The sequence below is a fragment of the Pogoniulus pusillus genome, chromosome 14 (assembly GCF_015220805.1).
Source record: "Pogoniulus pusillus isolate bPogPus1 chromosome 14, bPogPus1.pri, whole genome shotgun sequence".
NCBI lineage: Eukaryota > Metazoa > Chordata > Aves > Piciformes > Lybiidae > Pogoniulus > Pogoniulus pusillus.
The window spans coordinates 2,021,035-2,044,063 of record NC_087277.1 but is presented as its reverse complement, the minus strand read 5'-3'; the positions used below and the strand labels follow the sequence as shown (position 1 = coordinate 2,044,063).

Genomic DNA, 23,029 nt, shown 5'->3' with positions numbered 1-23,029 from the left:
GCAATTTCATAGAATAGAATCACAGAATCAACCAGGTTGGAAGAGAGCTCCAAGCTCAGCCAGCCCAACCTAGCACCCAGCCCTGCCCAACCACCCAGACCATGGCACTAAGTGCCCCAGCCAGGCTTGGCTTCAACACCTCCAGGCACAGCGACCCCACCACCTACCCTGGGCAGCCCATTCCAATGCCAATCACTCTCTCTATCAATAACCTCCTCCTAACATCCAGCCTAGACCTCCCCTGGCACAACTTGAGACTGTGTTCTGTTGCTGGTTGCTTGGCAGAAGACACCAACTCCACCTGACTACAATCTCCCTTCAAATGTTTGGTGACTTCCAGCAAAGTAAGCAAGGGTTGGTTTGACTTTCCATATCTGCAATAACACTGTCAGCAATAACACCCTGCTCAGGAAGCCTGCTGTGGATTTTACTTACAATGACTTTCTAATGTCAGTTTACTGACTTGTGAAATCCCTGTTTGTAGAGTCCTTCACACAGCAAATTCCTGAGTAATAAAGGTTTTTGTCAGCTTCAAGCACACCAAGTTCAGTCAAACAGTAACACCAGCAGTAGGACCTCTATTAAATTAGAGATAGCTCTTGTTTGCCTTTGCAGCTGTGGCTTACAGAAATCCCAACATGCTTTTTAGGACAACAACATTTGCTGTTTTGAAGGCCTGCACTAGTTTAGTATTTAAGGTTCAGACAGTTCTTAAGGTAATAGTTAATACTCCTTGTCTATTCTCCAACCTAGACAATCCCTGGTTTGCATGTTGGGATAGAAGCAGTTTCCTAGTTGAGCTGCTTTTCTTTGCACACTGGTAATAGCCTGGCTTGCTCTACATAAAACGACTGAGCAGGAGCTGAGTGGAATATCATTTTGAGCATAAAAAGATGATTAAAATGTCAAAGCACAGTTTTGAGCAACACGAGAAGTTATCAGTATGTCAATAACCTATTAGCCAAACGTCAGGTTGCATTCTTTGGTAGCTCATCACACCTGCTTAGCATAATTTCACACCTAATTAAACTCCTTTACTTCTTGTCACCTTCAGAAAGGCAACTGAGCAGATGAGATGTGTAGTAGATACTTACCTGGTCTAAGATGCCCAACGGTATCAGCCAAGCTGCCTTTCTTCACCTTGGTGATAAACGCACAGAGCCGACCCGATTCAGTCATCTTTCCTCCTACTACCTGTTTCAAAGAGGAAGCATTTCCACAGAATGAAAATTAGTTTAGTTGACTTAAATGTTCTGGCAAGAGAAAGAAGCATTCAGTTACCTCCTTTCTTCTCAGATAGCCCAGTTAAGACAGACACGTCTATAAACCCCACCACAGTCTTTTGGCTACAGCAGATCCCATTTGCACCCATGGTTGCTGCTAGTTCACCTCAAACACAATGCAGATGCAAAATGCTACACCTTTTAAACTTTAGTAAATACTTCTACCATATTTCACTGCCTTATGAAATTACCACTCAAAAAAGTTAAGGTATTGGTCATTAGACTGCTTACTAGGAAGGAACAATCCCATGGAAGAGTATCGCTTGGGGACTGATCTGTTAGAGAGCAGTGAAGGGGAGAGGGATCTGAGGGTCGTGGTGGATGGAAGGTTGAGCATGAGCCAGCAACTTGACTTATGGCCAAGAAATCCAATGCCACAAAATTGATTAAGGAAGTTGAACATCTTCCTTATGAGGAGAGCCTGAGTGAGCTGGGGCTCTTTAGCCCGGGGAGGAGACTAAGGGGTGAGTGACAGGAGGATGGAGGCAGCCCCGTCTTGGTGATGCCCAATGACAGGACAAGGGGCAATGAGTGGAAGTTAAGGTGCAGGAGGTTCCATGTGAACCTGAGGAAGATTTTTTTCCCTGTGAGGGTGACAGAGCACTGGCACAGGCTGCCCAGGGAGGTTGTGGAGTCTCCCTCCCTGGAGACATTCAAGAACTATCTGGATGCATTCTTGGGTGATCTGCTCTGGGTGATCCTGCTCTAACAGAGATTGGACCAGATGATCTTTTGAGGTGCTTTCCAGTCCCTGACTTTCTATGATGCTGGAGTGGATTAGAAGGGCTCTTAAACTGGCAGGCTGTGCTCTGAGTTGAAATGTCATTACCTTCCATACATCCCTCAAAAGAGATAGCTTATTTTCCACATTTCTCCCTTCTTTTGGGGAAGAGAAATCAAACCACAGCACAGTGCTTAACGCTGAAGAAAGCAGGAGGCTCTTGGCTTGCCCACCAATGATGCAATCAGTACCTTGCAGAGAAACTTGTGAAAACACATTTTCTCTTTCAGAAAAAGACCATTTTTGGAGCCTTTCAGGGACATTGTAAAATTCAATTTGCTAGCTAAAGGTGAAATGTCCACCCGGTAATCTGGAGAGCAGCGAGACTCTGTAGGTACCAGCATGAGCACACTGGCCAACATGAGAATGCTTTCATTGTAAAATTAGGTAGTTTAACTGAGAGAGAGTTGCCCCTCCCAGAACTCCTCACTACTAACCTTCAGCCCAAGCATGGCTCCTGAGTCTCTAGGCACACTCCCATCTTTCAGTCGCTTGTTCAACAAAATCCGACCGATGAGACGGTCTCCATCCTTGGAGGGTTGCCAAGTCACTGGATGCTATCAGATGGTGTTGAAGGGAAGCACAGTGAATAGGATTGCAAAGAAAACATTGCAGTAACACTTTCCATTTCCTGACATACATGGATGTGAGATGTCACAGAAGTAGTATGATTACACAAGCGTTGGATGCAAAACACCACCACCTATGCTACTAAATCCAATGTGCAAATGGCTACAATGATCTTTCTGTGTTGAATGGACACACATAGACAACTACACACAGTTAGCCATGCATGGTGACAAAACCAGCTGGAGAGGTCTGCTATAAACATAGACAACTACACACAGCCATGCACAGTGGCAAAACCAGCTGCAGAGGTCTGCTATAAACATAGACAACTACACACAGCCATGCACAGAGACAAAACCAGCTGCAGAGGTCTGCTATAAACATAGACAACTACACACAGCCATGCACAGAGACAAAACCAGCTGCAGAAGTCTGCCACAAACATAGACAACTACACACAGCCATGCACAGAGACAAAACCAGCTGCAGAGGTCTGCTATAAACACAGACAACTACACACAGCCATGCATAGTGGCAAAACCAGCTGGAGAGGTCTGCCACAAACATAGACAACTACACACAGCCATGCATGGTGACAAAACCAGCAGCAGAGGTCTGCTACAAACATAGACAACTACACACAGCCATGCACAGAGACAAAACAAGCTGCAGAGGTCTGCTATAAACACAGACAACTACACACAGCCATGCACAGAGACAAAACCAGCTGCAGAGGTCTGCTATAAACACAGACAACTACACACAGCCATGCATGGTGACAAAACAAGCTGCAGAGGTCTGCTATAAACATAGACAACTACACACAGCCATGCATGGTGACAAGAGCAGCTATAGAGGTCTGCTATAAACACAGACAACTACACACAGCCATGCATGGTGACAAAACCAGCTGCAGAGGTTTGGTGTAAGAGTAATACTTTGAAAGAAATTTAACTCAAAGCAGAAATTTTGCCTAAGTTATTTCTTCTTTTTCCACCATTCCAAACATGTCTAATCTCTCCAAGACTGACCAAGTTTTTCAGGGCTGCTCCTTCCCTTAGTAGTAGGATATGAAAAATTATAGATCACATTAAAAGGAGTATAGAAATAAATTGATTGGCTGTGAGGAACAGGTTCTTTACTATGAAGGTGGTGGAACACTGAAACAGGTTGCCCAGGGAGGTGGTTGAAGCCTCATCCCTGGAAATATTCAAGGTGAGGCTGGACAGGGCTCTGGGCAGCCTGATCTAGTGGAGGATCATAGAATCAATCAGGTTGGAAGAGACCTCCAAGATCATCCAGTCCAACTTAGCACCCAGCCCTATCCAGTCAACTAAACCATGGCACTAAGTGCCTCATCCAGTCTGTTTTTGAACACCTCCAGGCACGGCGACTCTGCCACCTCCCTGGGCAGCCCATTCCAATGGATGTCCCTGCTGAGTGCAGAGGGGGTTGGACTGGGTGCCCTTCGGAGGTCCCTTCCAACCCAGACCATTTAATGATTCTATACACGAATTAGAATGACAGTGAACCTTTTTACACCATTCCTACCCACGGGCACAGTTATATTTGCACACTGGCAACAACTAATCCAACTTGAACCTTTTCTTTTGTGTAATCATAGCACTTTTTTCCACCCAAAACCCACTACCGCATGCTCCGGTACATGCAAAATTAGCAGGCACAGGCAAATCTGCTCCCATTACAACTAATAACTCTAAAAAGATTTCATCATAATCTCCACCAAACAGAAAGCAAAGATCAAAAAGTCCCCAAAGCAGATGGCAAAGCCTTTAATTCTGCACGACACCGCACAAAAATGGCATGGCAACGGAACTAAAGAACAACCATGACAGTGAAAGGGAAAAAAGAAAAACAACTTCTCTGTGCAGAGAGACCAAATTTTCCCCTCCCCAACCCCCCCTCCCCCCCTTTTATTTTCAATTTTTGGTTTGTTCTTTTTTTTTTTTTTCCCACCTGAGGTTTAAACTATTCATTTAATTGCAGCCCCAGGAGTTTGAATGTAGCAAATCAATTAAGCCAATCAGTAGAATCCTTCTTGTTAATGACTTTAGGCTTGAAGGTAACACCAGGATCTGCTACTGTGCAACCAGAAGAACGACATTGCTTTATGCCCCTCAAGTTTGAGGGGAGGGGGGTGGTTTTCTTTTTTCTTAGGCTGCCAAACAGTGAACCCTGCAAGCATGCAGAGACTTTGCATTTGTTTTTCTTTTCTGCACCTTAGGAAACGCTACGTTGTCTCTAGAAAGACCCTCTCCTTGGTTTGGATGAGTGACAGAGAGCAAACAAAGACCAAATGAGCAGGTTAAAACGCAGGCTCCGTAGTCTCAGTACCTTCTCGCTATGGCTATGTTCCTCGTTTAGAGTGGTGCTACTACAGGTATCTACCCCAGAGTCTTTTATCTGAGGCTCAGACCATTCCAAGTCCTCTTCCAAAGAGTGGGCACCAAAGCACACCATTTTCTTTTGCCTCTGGGATAGGGTGTTAGAATCCGACAAAACTGCCTGCTCACTAGTTTTCCTTTTTCCCCTTTGACTGTCCCCTAAAGGCGTGGGATAAAAAAAGGATACAAAAAAGAAAACATGCAGAGGCGTAAATAAACCAAAGGAAACGTGAAATGAGAAAAGGAACTGAAGGGTAAGGCTCCACATGTCTCACCAAAGACATTGGGGAGGCCTCACTGCTATGCCAAGACGTGTGGTCCAACCAGTTGTAATCCATGTCTCCTGCGGGAATCAGACAGACAAAGCAGTGCAGTGAAGGAAAGGCGAAAGAAAGGACAGACAAAGACACAGCAAAACGGTAAAGACTTCTGGTTATCCACCTGGATTCATAACCTCTGCTAGCAGGACTCACAGAGCGCCTCTGAGAAAGGCAGAAGGCTGCAATAGCAGAGCTCAGGGAATATGAAATACAGCGAGGAAGGAGATAGACTTGTGGGGGTTTATGTGTGCAGGGGATACCTCTGTGGGGGTTTATGTGTGCAGGAGATACCTTTGTGGGGGTTTATGTGTGCAGGGGATACCTTTGTGGGGGTTTATGTGTGCAGGGGATACCTTTGTGGGGGTTTATGTGTGCAGGAGATACCTTTGTGGGGGTTTATGTGTGCAGGGGATACCTTTGTGGGTGTTTATGTGTGCATTGGACACCTTTGTGGGGGTTTATGTGTGCAGGAGATACCTTTGTGGGGGTTTATGTGTGCAGGGGATACCTTTGTGAGGGTTTATGTGTGCAGGGGACACCTTTGTGAGGGTTTATGTGTGCAGGAGATACCTTTGTGGGGGTTTATGTGTGCAGGAGATACCTTTGTGAGGGTTTATGTGTGCAGGAGATACCTTTGTGAGGGTTTATGTGTGCAGGGGATACCTTTGTGAGGGTTTATGTGTGCAGGAGATACCTTTGTGGGTGTTTATGTGTGCATTGGATACCTTTGTGGGGGTTATGTGTGCAGGAGATACCTTTGTGGGGTTTATGTGTGCAGGAGATACCTCTGTGGGGGTTTATGTGTGCAGGGGATACCTTTGTGGGGGTTTATGTGTGCAGGAGATACCTTTGTGGGGGTTTATGTGTGCAGGAGATACCTTTGTGGGGGTTTATGTGTGCAGGAGATACCTTTGTGGGGGTTTATGTGTGCATTTGATACCTTTGTGGGGGTTTATGTGTGCAGGAGATACCTCTGTGGGGGTTTATGTGTGCATTTGATACCTTTGTGGGGGTTTATGTGTGCAGGAGATACCTTTGTGGGGGTTTATGTGTGCATTGGACACCTTTGTGGGGGTTTATGTGTGCAGGGGATACCTTTGTGAGGGTTTATGTGTGCAGGAGACACCTTTGTGAGGGTTTATGTGTGCATTGGATACCTTTGTGGGGGTTATGTGTGCAGGAGATACCTTTGTGGGGTTTATGTGTGCAGGAGATACCTCTGTGGGGGTTTATGTGTGCAGGGGATACCTTTGTGGGGGTTTATGTGTGCAGGAGATACCTTTGTGGGGGTTTATGTGTGCAGGAGATACCTTTGTGGGGGTTTATGTGTGCAGGAGATACCTTTGTGGGGGTTTATGTGTGCATTTGATACCTTTGTGGGGGTTTATGTGTGCAGGAGATACCTCTGTGGGGGTTTATGTGTGCATTTGATACCTTTGTGGGGGTTTATGTGTGCAGGAGATACCTTTGTGGGGGTTTATGTGTGCATTGGACACCTTTGTGGGGGTTTATGTGTGCAGGGGATACCTTTGTGAGGGTTTATGTGTGCAGGAGACACCTTTGTGAGGGTTTATGTGTGCAGGAGATACCTTTGTGGGGGTTTATGTGTGCAGGAGATACCTTTGTGAGGGTTTATGTGTGCAGGGGATACCTTTGTGAGGGTTTATGTGTGCAGGAGATACCTTTGTGGGGGTTTATGTGTGCAGGAGATAATTTGTGGGGGTTTATGTGTGCATAAAATGATGTACACCACAAAGCAGAACTTGTTTTACTGCTCCTAGGAAATTACTCACAGTAACTTCAATCCAAAGGCAAAAATGCATTGTGTTCCTAACAAAATTCCCCCAAAGGAAAACAGCTGAATGAGGGCTGAGTTCTGAGCATCACTTACAGAAACAGGAACACATCTCACTGCTTTCCTAACACAAACATTGCATCACTTCAGTAAAATGCTTCTCACAATGGTACTCGGAGTTCAGCTGTAAAAGAGATGATGGTTTATGGCTGAGGTTAAGTGATCTGCTAATTATGATGAGCTGAGAAGAAAAGCAAGCAGAGAAACTATTTTTAGACTGAGATGCAGATTAATTATGCTTGGAATTCCCAGAGAAACGTCTACTGGCTAAACATCAGGACAAAGGCTATGAACCAGGGGTACCTCATAACTGGGAATAAATATGTATGGGTTTGACAAAGCTTTTGCTGTGCTTGCTGTAAATTTATATATTAGACTCACAATTTAACCTGAATGCCTGACATGTGGCAGGAAGAGTGGTCTGAAAAGTAGGTATAAAGAAAAGCCCTAAATTAATGCTGTTCTCCATAGAACTTTAAGACTCAAATTATGCCTACATATTTAGCATTATCACATTTCTCTCTCTCTCTCTTTTCCCTGCACTGTCACATTTCTCTCTCTCTTTCTTTTCCCTGCACTATCACATTTCTCTCTCTCTCTTTTCCCTGCACCATCACATTTCTCTCTCTCTCTTTTCCCTGCACCATCACATTTCTCTCTCTCTCTCTCTTTTCCCTGCACTATCACATTTCTCTCTCTCTCTCTCTTTTCCCTGCACTATCACATTTCTCTCTCTCTCTCTCTTTTCCCTGCACTATCACATTTCTCTCTCTCTTTCTTTTCCCTGCACTATCACATTTCTCTCTCTCTCTTTTCCCTGCACCATCACATTTCTCTCTCTCTCTTTTCCCTGCACTATCACATTTCTCTCTCTCTCTCTCTTTTCCCTGCACTATCACATTTCTCTCTCTCTCTCTCTTTTCCCTGCACTATCACATTTCTCTCTCTCTCTCTCTTTTCCCTGCACTATCACATTTCTCTCTCTCTCTCTCTTTTCCCTGCACTATCACATTTCTCTCTCTCTTTCTTTTCCCTGCACTATCACATTTCTCTCTCTCTCTTTTCCCTGCACCATCACATTTCTCTCTCTCTCTTTTCCCTGCACCATCACATTTCTCTCTCTCTCTTTTCCCTGCACCATCACATTTCTCTCTCTCTCTTTTCTCTGCACTATCACATTTCTCTCTCTCTCTTTTCCCTGCACCATCACATTTCTCTCTCTCTCTTTTCCCTGCACTATCACATTTCTCTCTCTCTCTTTTCCCTGCACCATCACATTTCTCTCTCTCTCTTTTCCCTGCACCATCACATTTCTCTCTCTCTCTTTTCCCTGCACTATCACATTTCTCTCTCTCTTTTCCCTGCACTATCACATTTCTCTCTCTCTTTTCCCTGCACTATCACATTTCTCTCTCTCTTTTCCCTGCACTATCACATTTCTCTCTCTCTTTTCCCTGCACCATCACATTTCTCTCTCTCTTTTCCCTGCACTATCACATTTCTCTCTCTCTTTTCCCTGCACTGTCACATTTCTCTCTCTCTTTTCCCTGCACTATCACATTTCTCTCTCTCTCTCTTTTCCCTGCACTGTCACATTTCTCTCTCTCTCTTTTCCCTGCACCATCACATTTCTCTCTCTCTCTTTTCCCTGCACTATCACATTTCTCTCTCTCACTTTTCCCTGCACCATCACATTTCTCTCTCTCTCACTTTTCCCTGCACCATCACATTTCTCTCTCTCTCTCTTTTCCCAGCACTATCACATTTCTCTCTCTCTCTTTTCCCAGCACTATCACATTTCTCTCTCTTTTCCCTCTCCCCACTGCTACTACATGTTCTGTGGGCAATACTTTGCTACCACATGCTACACAGTTTCACATTATTTATGCAGGATGAAGCATAGACCTGCTTTAATCAAGTCTCACCATCAAAGAGCATTGAACCAAAGTAGTTTTGCTCTTCTTCAGTACAGACCACGAACAATACCTTCTCCATTTCCATACTTCAGATCCTGCTTTGACGTTGCTCAACCTGTTCCTCTGAACAGACATCAAAAAGCTGGTGAGACACTGCAGGTCTAATCACAGTCTTAACACTTGTCAAGTGAAAACTTTACAGAGAGGATGCTGAAGAGAGATCTCCACAACACTAAGCTACACAAAAGCTGTTACATGCTTCAGAAAGGTAAAACAGAGTCTCCTTTGAGGGGTATCATGTGCAATGACCTCTCTTGGCTTGTTTTCTTCTAATCTACATACCTGCATATGCTATCTGGGGAAAAAAAAAAAGGGGGGGGGAATCAAACCTCATTTCCATTTTAAAGAGAGAAGTGTGCAGAACATAAAGGGTTTGCTTTCCAAAAGGCACTTTGAACTCGGCCCCCTGCATGCTGCAGAAACATGGCAGAATATTAAATGCCTTCTGATTTCATAAAGAGAGTGGTGAAGGGACATCAAAAATTATTCTGAGGCTTTAATTAATTCAAATTGTCTAAGTAATAACTAAGCCTGCTGTAAAAACGACTCTGAAGCTTTAATTAATTCATGATTTCTAAGTAGTAACTAAGCTTGCTGTAAATGTATTAGCTGTGTTCCTTGGTTCGTGCAAGGAAGCTGACACATGCTGTCGGGTACGGTTTGCTTCTTGGAACAGCTTCTCCTGCAAGAAACAGGGAATGTCATTTCTCCTTTGAAAGAGCCTAACTGCACTACCTACTCGTTCTAGAATGGTGGCCAAGCTCATGGCCAAACCCAAACCTATTTATCCTCCAATTTAGAATCACAGAATCAACCAGGTTGGAAGAGACCTCCAAGCTCAGCCAGTCCAATCTAACACCCAGCCCTAGCCAGTCAACCAGACCATGGCACTAAGTGCTTGAACACCTCCAGGGATGGTGACTCCACCACCTCCCTGGGCAGCCCATTCCAATGCCAATCACTCTCTCTGCCAGGAACTTGCTCCTAACATCCAGCCTATGCTTCCCCTGGCACAACTTGAGACTGTGTCCCCTTGTTCTGTTGCTGGTTGCCTGGCAGAAGAGGCCAACCCCCACCTGGTTACAACCTCCCTTCAGGTAGTTGTAGACAGCAATGAGGTCACCAATACACAAATACTGTATCTGTGTATCTACTAGAATAATACCATCAAAATAATGACATACTGTTAAAAATATATATAGAATACCAGAAACAGACTTCCTGACTGAACAAGCTGTTTCAAGAGAAGAGTGGCCAACAGGGCAAGGGAGGGGATTCTACCCCTTGGCTCTGCTCTCCTCACACCCCACCTGCAGTCCTGGGGGCAATTCTGCAGCCCCCAGCACAAGCAGGACATGGAAGTGTTGGAGCCACTCCAGAGGAGGCCACCAAGATGCTGAGAGGGCTGCAGCAGCTCTGCTGTGAGCACAGGCTGAGAGAGTTGGGTCTGTGCAGCCTGGAGAAGAGAAGGCTTTGAGGAGACCTTGGAGTGGCCTTGCAGGATCTGAAGGGGGCTGGGGAGGGACTATTGACAAGGTCTGGTAATGACAGGATGAGGAGGAATGGGTTTGATCTGGCAGAGGGGAGATTGAAAGTGGATGTTAAGAAGAAGTTGTTTGCAGTGAGGGTGGTGAGACACTGGCACAGGCTGCCCAGGGAGGCTGTGCAGCACAGAATCACCCAATGGGATCTTTGATCCCATTGGGTGATTCTGTGCTCCACAACCTCCCTGGAGGTGTTCAAGGCCAGGTTAGATGAGTCCTTGAGCAACCTGTTCTAGTGGGAGGTGTCCCTGCCTATGGCAGGGGGCTGGAACTGGCTGAGCCTTGAGGTCCCTTCCAACCTAACCCCTTCTCTGCTTCTGACTGTGTAAACAAGTAGGATTTTTAACCAATTCAACCTGCTTCCTTCTCAAAACTGATTTCTAAACTGCAGCAGGCACAACAGAGGCTCAACTTCACTACTCACATGACTTGGTTTTAGGAACAAGGGCTTACTGACAGCAGCAAATCCTAAGTAGGTCTGGCAGCACACACGCCACATCTGCTGACTCAGTAAGCTGGAGCGGCAGCAAGAGATCAGCACAAGAGGGTTTCTCATCACCTTGACACTGCAACAGAAGCCTCTGAAGTAGTAACTGGATCATTAATTGTTGCTCTCTCCTTCACTACTCACAGTGAGGTAAATAATTTGCTACAGAAGTAGAAGCACCTGCTTTGAGTTTGGTTACACGTTCACTTTTGCCACGGCCCTTCTTTAAAGGAAGTTAATTACCTCCTTAAAGAGGCACAGAACACCTGAGAAAGAAGCTCCAGTGTATTCCAGAAGTAACAACCATAACGAGCTGTCTAACTCAGCTTCTTCTCTGCCATGCAGAGGCTTGACAGCATGAGCCTAGGTAATCAAATTAGTTGAGAGCAATGATCTGTTATACCTGGTTTACAGCTCACAGAGCAGATAAAATACCAATGCTCAGGTCATTTCTTAAGGAACCTTAGCATCACCTACCTTAGTCCCTATATATGTGATCTGTGAGGTCTCTTCCAACCCTGATGATACTATGATACTATGATACTATGATATGTCAACATGTAGCTATGTGCTTGTGTTGTGGTAAGCCTGACTGGCCAGAAATGGGCTTACACATGTCCTGCCTTGCCCAGACATGGTTTTCAGCTCTCTCTCCTTTTCTTTTGGGGAGAAGCAACCACAGGAAAGAGGACAAAGAACCTGGAGCCACTGAGCCTAAGGACTCTGGCTTGCCCAGACTTGTTTACATCCTGTAGTAAACAAGGCACACACACTTAGCTTGTGCCTGCCTTGTGCAAGGCTTATGCTTCTCCCAAACTTAGGTAAAGCAAGCCTCCAGTTTCACCTACCAAGGCCAAGCTTGGGTAACTGCCATTCCAATTGGCTATTCTGTGTCCAAAGGCCCATTAGTCTCGGGCTACATCGACAAAAGAGATACACAGGTAAACACAAGAAGAAGAATCACAGAATCAACCAGGTTGGAAGAGAGCTCCAAGCTCAGCCAGCCCAACCTAGCACCCAGCCCTGCCCAACCAACCAGACCATGGCACTAAGTGCCCCAGCCAGGCTTGGCTTCAACACCTCCAGGCACAAAGACTCCACCACCTCCCTGGGCAGCCCATTCCAATGCCAATCACTCTCTCTTACAACAACTTCCTCCTAACATCCAGCCTAGACCTCCCCTGGCACAATTTGAGACTGTGTCCCCTTGTTCTCTTGCTGCTTGCCTGGCAGCAGAGCCCAACCCCAGCTGGCTACAGCCTCCCTGCAGGTAGTTGTAGACAGCTACTATTTGCTGAAGACAACCTAAGTACAGCTCTAAACACAAAATTAGCTGGCTGCTGGAAGTACTTCTCTGGTGCTCTCAGGGTCTGTCAGTTCTGCAGGACTTGGGGTTCAATGCCAGGATTTTTATGGCCTGCCTGCACAATGAAATCGAGTGCTGCAACTGCCCTCTTTCAAAATGGGCTGCTGCCATACAGGCATAGGAGTGAAAGCTGTGAAACATTCCAAACAGTTTTCAGAGCCAGACTTGAGAAATGCAGGAGTTGATTTTTAATCCAGTCATTCCTAGGCCTGGAAGTTCTGCCCTTTCCTAGCTCCATTACACTCAAGCTTAATAAATTACAAGACTTTTCTACTAATCTGCTTAGCAAACAAGCACTACATTTTGTTATATGATTCAATTCCTCTTCCCAGCATCCACCCAGGACTGCTTGTGTCTATCTGCACAAACCAGGTGGGAACATCCTTCAAAGAGAAAGCATTTCAGGATGCGCTTCAAAGAGAAGCAATATGGACAGGAAAAGTATTGAGGAGATGGAAGGGTAAGATTAAGTCAGAGAAAAGAAGATGGATGCATTCACATGCCAAATCTCATTCTGTATTTCAACAACAGAGCAATAATAAGTAACACCAATGAAGATGGAAAGGAGGGAGAGGAAAGGAGGGAGAGGAAAGGAGGGAGAGGAAAGGAGGGAGAGGAAAGGAGGGAGAGGAAAGGAGGGAGAGGAAAGGAGGGAGAGGAAAGGAGGGAGAGGAAAGGAGGGAGAGGAAAGGAGGGAGAGGAAAGGAGGGAGAGGAAAGGAGGGAGAGGAAAGGAGGGAGAGGAAAGGAGGGAGAGGAAAGGAGGGAAAGGAAAGGAGGGAAAGGAAAGGAGGGAAAGGAAAGGAGGGAAAGGAAAGGAGGGAAAGGAAAGGAGGGGAGGAAGGGAGGAAGGTGAGGGAGGGAGGGAGCAAGAAAGCAAGAGGAAGGAAAGGGAAAGGGAAGGAAGAAAGGGGAAAGAAAGGGAAAGGGAAGGAAGAAAGGGGAAGGAAAGAGAGAAGGGGGGAAAGAAAGAGAGAAGGGGGGAAAGAAAGAGAGAAGGGGGGAAAGAAAGAGAGAAGGGGGGAAAGAAAGAGAGAAGGGGGGAAAGAAAGAGAGAAGGGGGGAAAGAAAGAGAGAAGGGGGGAAAGAAAGAGAGAAGGGGGGAAAGAAAGAGAGAAGGGGGGAAAGAAAGAGAGAAGGGGGGAAAGAAAGAGAGAAGGGGGGAAAGAAAGAGAGAAGGGGGGAAAGAAAGAGAGAAGGGGGGAAAGAAAGAGAGAAGGGGGGAAAGAAAGAGAGAAGGGGGGAAAGAAAGAGAGAAGGGGGGAAAGAAAGAGAGAAGGGGGGAAAGAAAGAGAGAAGGGGGGAAAGAAAGAGAGAAGGGGGGAAAGAAAGAGAGAAGGGGGGAAAGAAAGAGAGAAGGGGGGAAAGAAAGAGAGAAGGGGGGAAAGAAAGAGAGAAGGGGGGAAAGAAAGAGAGAAGGGGGGAAAGAAAGAGAGAAGGGGGGAAAGAAAGAGAGAAGGGGGGAAAGAAAGAGAGAAGGGGGAAAGAAAGAGAGAAGGGGGGAAAGAAAGAGAGAAGGGGGGAAAGAAAGAGAGAAGGGGGGAAGGAAAGAGAGAAGGGGGAAGCTGAGAAGAATGCAGACCGACCAAAGGCGGCAGCACAAAAGCGTAGCTGGTGGAAGTTAGGGCTGTAATTATTTCATTTAGCTGTACACATAAATAAGCACATTGCTGTGGGACCTTTTCACAGGCAACAAGAACTAGTTCCATAATTATAGCCTTGGTGGTAGCTGAAGCTGCAGTAAAAGTTACATAAGGGATTTAATTTCAGCCTCCTGATTTTGTATGATCACAATTATCTAAAAATAAATCTCCCGAGGCTAAACATTTCCAGAATGAGTTTAAGCAAAAGGTCATCATTTTTCACCACTTTTTTTTTTAAGGGAAATTTCTTCTACTTGTTCATCTTCACTTTTCTGGAAGGTTGAGGTGTAGAGGAGGAAAAAAAAAAGTCACAATATTTAATGCCTGCAGAGCCAGCTGGGAATTTCACACTATAACCTGCACCAGGTCCTACATGAAGGAGACCCTCGTGGCACAGTGCAGTCCTTCAGCCAGTTCAACTTGCACAGCTTGCACAGCTTGCACAGAAATGCCTTCCCAGAGTCAAATAGTGCAGATGGGCCTGGACCACCATTCTCTTCTTCAGGCACAACCTAAACCTACAACAAACTCCATCCACAAAACAGAAGTTGCCCTTTTCTGATGCACACACTGAAATTCTGCTGCTCCAAATGAGGCTGCCTTGGGACTCCCCACGTCAGTTCCAGCTTCAGAGACTAACCTGTTACTGCCTAAGGAAGGCTAGGGAGGGTGTCTTTAAGGGGGCACAGTCTCAAGCTGTGCCAGGGCAGGTCTAGGCTGGATGTTAGGAGGAAGTTGTTGGCAGAGAGAGTGATTGGCATTGGAATGGGCTGCCCAGGGAGGTGGTGGAGTTGCTGTCCTTGGATGTGGTCAAGCCAAGCCTGGATGGGGCACTTAGAGCCATGGTCTGGTTGATTGGATAGGGCTGAGTGCTAGGCTGGACTGGATGAGCTTGGAGGTGTCTTCTAACCTGCTTGATTCTATGATTCTAACAGGAAGGGCATCACTTCCCTCCACAGCCTATCCTCTTCAGAGATCTATTCACTTCCTTCAGTACTTTCTCATTTGTGCAGTGAAAAGCTGAAAGCCTTTGATGGGCAAACATAAGAGCTATGAAACTTACACCAAAAAAAAATATATTTAACTATAATTATCTATTTTCACTTTAGAGTAACAAAAATCTGTAGAAATTGAGTTCCTGGGGATTCCCATTATTTAGCTATCACTGCTAAGGAAGACATTTTTGTTGTCTTTTATGGTAGAGAAAAGCAGGGCAGAGGCTGCCTCTTCTCCCCATCACACATTCTTGATATCTCAGTTGTGGGGAAAAAATAGTTCTGGGACCCAGTTGGCAGAGGTGACATCACAATGATCTCAGAAGCTATGGCCAGCTGACTCGAGTGAGTCCAGCACAGAGCCACAAGGATCACAGAATCGACCAGGTTGGAAGAGACCTCTGAGATCATCCAGTCCAACCTAGCACCCAGCCCTACTGAGTGAGGGACCAGGGACTCTTTAGCTTGGAGCAGAGGAGCCTGAGGGATGAACTCATTCATGGTCATAAAGATGTGCAGGGTCAGTGCCAAGAGGATGGAGCCAGGCTCTGCTAGGTGATGCCCAGTGACGAGGAGAGAGTGACCTGACACTCTAGCTTGGAGCAGAGTAGCCTGAGAGGTGACCTCATTCATGGCCATAAAAGTGTGCAGGGTGAGCACCAAAAGGATGGAGCCAGGCTCTGCTGGGTGATGCCCAGTGATGAGGAGAGAGTGACCTGAGACACTCTAGCTTGGAGCAGAGGAGCCTGAGGGCTGACCTCATTTCATGGCTATAAAGGTGTGCGGGGTGAGCACCAGGAGGCTGGAGCCAGGCTCTGCTGGGTGATGCCCAGTGACAAGGGGCAATGGTGGAAGCTGAGGCATAGGAAGTTTTATGGGAAAATGAGGAGGAATTCTCTCCCTGTGAGGGTGACAGAGCACTGGAACAGACTGCCCAGGGAGGTTGTGGAGTCTCCCTCTCTGGAGATATTCAAAACCTGCCTAGATGTGTTCCTGCATGATCTGCTTTAGGTGATCTGGCTCTGGCAGGGGGGGTTGGATGAGCTTTCGAGGTTCCTTCCAGCCCCTGACATCCTGTGACTGTGTAAACAACCAAAGGATCATCCTCCTGATTTAAAGCTGGCAGTGAGCACTTGGCAACGCAGCCCTTCCTCCTCCCTTGAAAGGCTGCTCAGCAATTCCTCTGTAGAACTCACTGAAACACTCTTTTCTGCCTGCCTGCTCAGCACAGACAAAACACTGTGGAGCACCTTTGCTGGGCTAAGAGCTGCAGCCCTTGCTAATTCACAGCTCTGTCTCTTCTATAGAGCCTTGACTTAGGCAAGGACTGCACATTCATTATTGTCATTAGAATATTGCACATCTATTGTTACTATTATTATATTAATTACCTAAATCTGTGCTTTGAAGCAAGTCTGCTGGGGACAGAGTGGCTGAGAGCAGCTAGGAAGAAAGGGAGCTGGGGATACTGGTAGAGAGCAGCTGAAGATGAGGCAGCAGTGCCCAGGTGGGCAGCAGAGCCAATGGCATCCTGGGCTGGCTCAGGAGCAGTGTGGGCAGCAGGACAAGGGAGGTTCTTCTGCCTCTGTGCTCAGCACTGCTCAGGCCACACCTTGAGTGCTGTGTCCAGTTCTGGGCTCCTCCACTCAAGAAAGATGTTGAGGTGCTGGAAGGTGTCCAGAGAAGGGCAGCAAGGCTGTGGAGGGGTCTGAAGCACAGCCCTGTGAGGAGAGGCTGAGGGAGCTGGGGGAGTGCAGCCTGCAGCAGAGGAGGCTCAGGGCAGAGCTCATTGCTGTCTGCAGCTACCTGCAGGGAGGTTGTAGCCAGGTGGGGTTGGGCTCTTCTGCCATGTAACCAGCAACAGAACAAGGGGACAGAGTCTCAAGCTGTGCCAGAGAAGGTCTAGGCTGGATGTTGTTAGGAAGTTGTTGGCAGGAGAGTGATTGGCATTGGAATGGGCTGCCCAGGGAGGTGGTGGAGTTGCTGTCCCAGGAGGTGTTGAAGCCAAGCCTGGCTGGGGCACTTAGTGCCATGGTCTAGATGACTGGACAGGGCTGGGTGCTAGGTTGGACTGGATGATCTCTTCCAACCTGGTTGATTCTGTGATGATCATATGAGGATTCTAAGTCTGTGATAGTATTTCCTAGCTCAGTATCCTTTCGTTGCTGCTTACCATTGTGTAAGTAAATTTGCACTATCAAAAGAAAAGAAAATTAGCTGAACATGAAACCTTGATTGGTCAAAACTCAAATATGGATGCTATTAACACCCCTTACTCCATATAAGAGGCTCTGATTTGCAATCCCCACTTCTAGACAGGAGTTGTTACGATAAGAGCTGCAGTGGGAGGTCGCTGCCGTAGGATTGGCTGTGTTCACAGCTGCACACTGTGCACAACACAAGCAGTTAATGGCTTTTTAGGGTGACATTGCTGTTTCTGCCTATTGCATTGTTTCTGAGATCATCCTCTGTCAAATCCAATACAGAACTAGCAAGTATGATATGCTTTGGGAGTAATAACTTCAGCAGGACTCAACAGCTTCAGTTAGAGAACTTGAGTGCTGCCCTGCTGCAGTTCAGCATCTTTGCCTTTCTGTTGTTGCTCTGGAATGAGACCTCATGCAAAAATGGCTCCCAGCTTTCATAAAGGACTCTTCAGAAAGGTTCTTAAGATCAGCCTCTTAGGACTCTCTTCTGTTCATAGAATCACAGAATTAACCAGGTTAGAAGAGACCTCCAAGCTCAGCCAGTCCAACCTAGCACCCAGCCCTGGCCACTCAACCAGACCATGGCACTAAGTGCCCCAGCCAGGCTTGGCTTTAACACCTCCAGCCACAAAGACTCCACCACCTCCCTGGGCAGCCCATTCCAATGCCAATCACTCTCTCTGACAACAACTTCCTCCCAACATCCAGCCTACACCTCCCCTGGCACAACTTGAGACTGTGTCCCCTTGTCCTGTTGCTGGTTGCCTGGCAGAAAAGACCAACCTCCACCTAGCTACAGCCTCCCTGCAGGTAGTTGTCCAGCCAGAAAATTGGGTATGATGAACCTCAAGACTCTGCAGTTCTCTCCAGGGCTTAGAGGCATGCATTAGGAGAAGTAGCAAGCAAAGGCAGCACCAGGAAATGCTGCTGTGGATTGTTCTTTCTCCATCACTGCATAACAAATGCAGATGTCCCACACTGGCCCTGCTCCATGCTTTGGCCTCCTACAATATCTTGGTTACTTAACCTGCTACAACAGATAAATCATGGAAAAGAGTTGATTTATGAGAGCTTTGAACATAGTAATGGGGCTGTGAAGTCAGTATAAAGAGAAGACAGCCAAATGGGTGTCTGAGAGAACTCAGAAGATTGTGATTTTTGCAAAGTCTTCCCAGACCCAGAGAGGACCAAAGGAAGAAAAGTAACATAAAGTGTGTCAAAAACCCCTGGGGTTAGAGGGAAGTGAATTGAATGCAGCAAAAAAATTAGACCTACTGCTTTGTTTCAATCTGTTGTGCCTGAATGGAGCCTTGCTTCAATCAACATTTTGGTAAGAGGCCTCCAGCTGCAAACCGAGAATTACAACGAAGGTTAACTGCAGTGTGAACCTTCAGTTCTTCCCATAACAGTAACGAGCAATGAGCTCAAAATACATGCTCAGCTTTGCTCTGACAGTGATCTATTGATTTCCAATCCATAACATTAAGATAATAAAGCCTTCTTCCACCTACAGAGATACAGAAATGAATGTGAGCTACTCTCTGGGATGAGTGCTCTGCAAAGGACCATGAAAAGAAAACAGAACAATAATCCAGGCTCTTTCAGCAAGAATTAAAAGGATAAATAAGCCTCCTTTCTCCAGATACCACCCACTCCCTGCAATGCAAAGGCAGGTGCCTGCTGAAAAGAGACCATGGGGTGACAAAACTAAAGCTGTTGGGACAAAGCACACATTTAAGAAGCAAAGTAGAGATGATTGTGCAGTCTAGTTGTGCTAGTTTGAAGCAAGCTGGAATGTTTTGGTAAAAGAACTAGATAACAGGCAGTGAAATGAAAAACAATTGTGTCTACTTCTCTCACAGTCACGCTGAGAACTCTGGGAAGAAGAAAAAAACATTCTCCATTTTGTCTCTCACTCTTGCTTTTGCCTTAGACCTGGTCACATCTCATTAACCCTGCTCCTACTAACCCTGCTCCCTAACCTCTTGGCTGCACCTCTTTTCTTCCTGAGAACTGGGGTAAGGTTGAGAGGGCCGGGGGGAGGTGTTGGGGTGGTTTGAGAGCCCCTCCTGGGGACTCAGGTTTCTGGGAGGGGAGTTGTGCTTTCATATTGTTTATCCTTTGTATATTTCTGTATATAATTGTATATAACTGTATATATTGTAAATAGCTGCTTGTAAATTCTGCTAGCTGTAAATAAATTGCTTCATCTATATTCCCAGGGTCCGTCTGAGTTAGCTGGGGCAAATACAAAAGTGTGGGGGGGCGGGGTAACCCCCAAACCATCACATTTTTTATTTGGCGCCCAACGTGGGGCTAGAGATTTTTGAAGGATTGGAAAATTAGCTCTGGGAATTAAGATGAAGCTAATCAAGCAGCTATTGTATTTGGTTGGTGCATTGCTCTGGTCTGGTTTTGTTTTCTTGGCATTTAGTTGGTTAAAAGGTCAAATTGTTGCTTATTTCATTGATCTGGCTTATAATAAGGCTAAAGCTAAGGTTTCAGATATGTTCTGGAGCTGGGGTGATTTTATTCTTGGTTATGCTGGTTTTAATATCTCTGAGAATATTACCAAGGACATTACAGGAGCTCTGGTCAATAATGTGACAATCAATGGAAATTCTGCTTTAAATATGGCTCTAATGAGAGTTATTCAGCCTAAGACAGGAATTCCAACTGTTTGCCTAGGCACATGCTCGTGTAAAACTGTTTTTCTTCTCACAATTTTTAATATTTGCCTCATGATTTTAATATTCATATTAATTTTGGCATTATTGGTGAAAAATTCAAAACCAGGTTCTGTAAGAGCTAGGAAAAATTCTGTGTCTCAGAAGCAGTCTCTTTCACAGCAAAACAAGGGAACACAGTCATCGGCTTCCCCCTTGCCAGCCTCTGCCCCTCCTTCTCCAAGTGCTGGGAACACAGCCAGTGTTCCCGCCACTAACGTAAACAATGATAAGGATAACCAAAACAAGCCGCAGAGTTTAGCAGGAGCCTCAGGAGGACAGGCAGGTACCCAAAATCAGAATGTTCCTAGTAAAAATGAAAACAAGTCAGGGTTGGCAGGCATCCCAGGAGGACAGGCAAATAATCCCACTAATGCTACTGCTAATGCTGGTAACGCTAGCCCAGTCAGTCCAAATCATAATGACACCAGCTCAGCCAATTCAAACCCCCAGCCAGCAGACCAGAATAAAAATCCTCCTGTTAAAAGCAAGGCAGATTTGAACTCACAAGCTCCAGGTCAGACCCCTAAGGATACAAATGCTCCAAGTCAGACCTCCAATAATTCAAACCCTCCAAGTCAGACTCCTAAAGATTCAAATCCTCCAGCAGACACATCCAAGTCTGTTGCTGCTCAGGCCCTTCTGGCACCTGCTAAGGCAAAAGCTAAGACAAAGAGTGGTTCGCAGGAGGATGTAAGACAGGGGACCTCTGGTGATCAGCAGCAAGAGGAGGAAGAGGAAGCAGTTAGTCTGCAAGACCTTGTAGATGTGCTGAGACAACAATACTCAAGTGAGAGGAGTGCTGTGAGGTTAGCTGCCAGGAGAGAGGATGGTTCCAATGAGTTTAGGAATGCTATGAGGAAGATTGTGTTAGGCCCGGCACCACCAGATCAACAGGAAGAAGAGGAGGAAGATGACATCCAAGGCTCCAAGGATCCACTCAGAGAGGTCAGGGAAGTTAGGAAGGAATACACAAGGGAATCAGGTGAGCCAATCTTAAGCTGGTTAGTGAGATGCCGTGGCATTGGTGCTAATGCTCTGCAGGTAGGAGACAAGTCTGCCAAGCAGCTGGGACCACTCACTAAGGAGAGTGGAGTGGACAAACACCTAGCAAGTCCTCTTGGTAGGGTTAGCTTGTGGACACGCCTTTTGTTGGCTGTGGCTATGAGATATCCTTCCCGAGATGATTTGCCATGGGCTGCCAAGAAGTGGAACACTGTTGAGCAGGGAATTAAGCTTCTGAAGGAGTTTGCTGTGAAGGAAGTGCTTTATGGAGATCATGGCACTCATGAGCCCGATGATATTCCTTTGGGAACAGGTCTCATGAAGAAGCTTATTAAGCTTGCTCCTTCATCCTATGCTAATATCTTGGCCAGTAAATTTCTAGCAAGGAGTGATAATGGAAGATCTTTCACTGTTGGTGAATTCACTGACCAGCTCAGGCAGATAGAGGATAGCTTGTCACATTCTGGTATAATCTGTGCCATACAAACTATGACTGCTGAAATAAAGGGCATGAAAGATGGCTTTGAGAATACCATGAAAGAACTGAAGGAGGACCTTACAACCTCAATTTCCAATCTGGTAAAGGATACCATTCCTGCATCATCTGAATGGGTGCATGTTTCTGCAGTCAGGAACAGACGCCCACCTCCTGCAAGGCAATTCCAGCCCAGGAGGAGACAAATTCCACCCAGACAGCAGCAATCACGTGCGTCACTGTGGATACTTCTGCGTGACACATACGGTGAGAACATGAACAAGTGGGATGGTAAACCTACTTCAGCTCTTTCAAAGAGGGTCAGGGATCTGCAGAGTGGCAGAAACAGAGGCAATAATGCCCGAAAAGTAGCTGTCACTTCTTCAGCTCCCGAGAGCAACTGCAATTGTTCCAACAGTTGCAGTTCCTCTCACAACAACACCAATCATTGTGTACACCCCACATGCCATGTTCAGCATTAGGGGTGCCCTGCCTCCAGCCAGGAGGAGGAAAGGGATAGTGGAGAGAACCGAATCTATTGGAATGTATTCATTAGGTGGCCTGGCAGTTCAAGAGTTCGGAAATACAGGGCTTTAGTTGACACAGGTGCTTTATTGCCATCTAATTGCAAAGGGACAGAGTCCATTTCTATCTTTGGAATCACTGGTGGATCTCAAGAGTTAACTAAGATACAGGCAGAGATCAGTTTAACTGGTAAAGAGTGGAAGAAACATACTATTGTAACTGGTCCTGATGCGCCTTGCATTCTGGGAATTGACTTTTTGAGACAAGGTTGTTTCAAAGATCCTAAGGGTCATAAATGGGCTTTTGGAATAGCATCTGTAGAGATTGAGGATGATAAATTGAAATTGTCCATTAGACCTGAACTTTCTGATGAATCTGCAGTTGTGGGACATCATGACATAGAGGACCTGGAAGTGCCAATTGCAACTCAAACTGTTCATCATAGGCAGTACAGAACTAACCGTGACTCTTTGTTGCCCATTCATCAGCTGATTCGTCAATTGGAGAGTCAGGCTGTCATCGAGAAAGCTCATTCACCTTTCAACAGTCCCATCTGGCCTGTGCGTAAACCTACGGGCGACTGGAGACTGACAGTTGACTTTCGTGCCCTCAACGAGGTGACGCCACCCATGAGTGCAGCTGTGCCAGACATGCTGGAACTCCAGTACGAGCTGGAATCGAAGGAGGCTAAATGGTATGCAACCATAGACATTGCTAATGCTTTCTTCTCTATTCCCATAGCAAAGGAGTGCAGGCCTCAGTTTGCATTCACCTGGAGAGGAATCCAGTACCAGTTCAATCGTTTGCCTCAGGGGTGGAAACACAGCTCAACCATCTGTCACTCAGTCATCCACAATGCACTGGAGA

At 46.2% G+C, this 23,029-nt stretch overlaps 1 protein-coding gene across 50 annotated transcripts in view; it reads right to left on the bottom strand.

Moving 5' to 3' along the window:
* Positions 1 to 23,029, bottom strand: part of RIMS2 (regulating synaptic membrane exocytosis 2) — a 493,599-nt gene that overhangs the window by 233,951 nt on the left and 236,619 nt on the right. For 33 of the 50 annotated variants that reach the window (XM_064154112.1, XM_064154113.1, XM_064154115.1 and 30 more), the window contains 3 exons: positions 4,990 to 5,198; positions 2,502 to 2,621; positions 1,095 to 1,194 (listed from right to left, as the gene is read on the bottom strand). In XM_064154112.1, the coding sequence (XP_064010182.1) occupies positions 1,095 to 1,194; positions 2,502 to 2,621; positions 4,990 to 5,198 (429 nt within the window). Of the gene's footprint in view, positions 1 to 1,094; positions 1,195 to 2,501; positions 2,622 to 4,989; positions 5,199 to 5,314; positions 5,383 to 23,029 lie in introns of all 50 variants that reach the window. The other 17 variants (XM_064154116.1, XM_064154086.1, XM_064154088.1 and 14 more) reach the window with 1 other exon arrangement.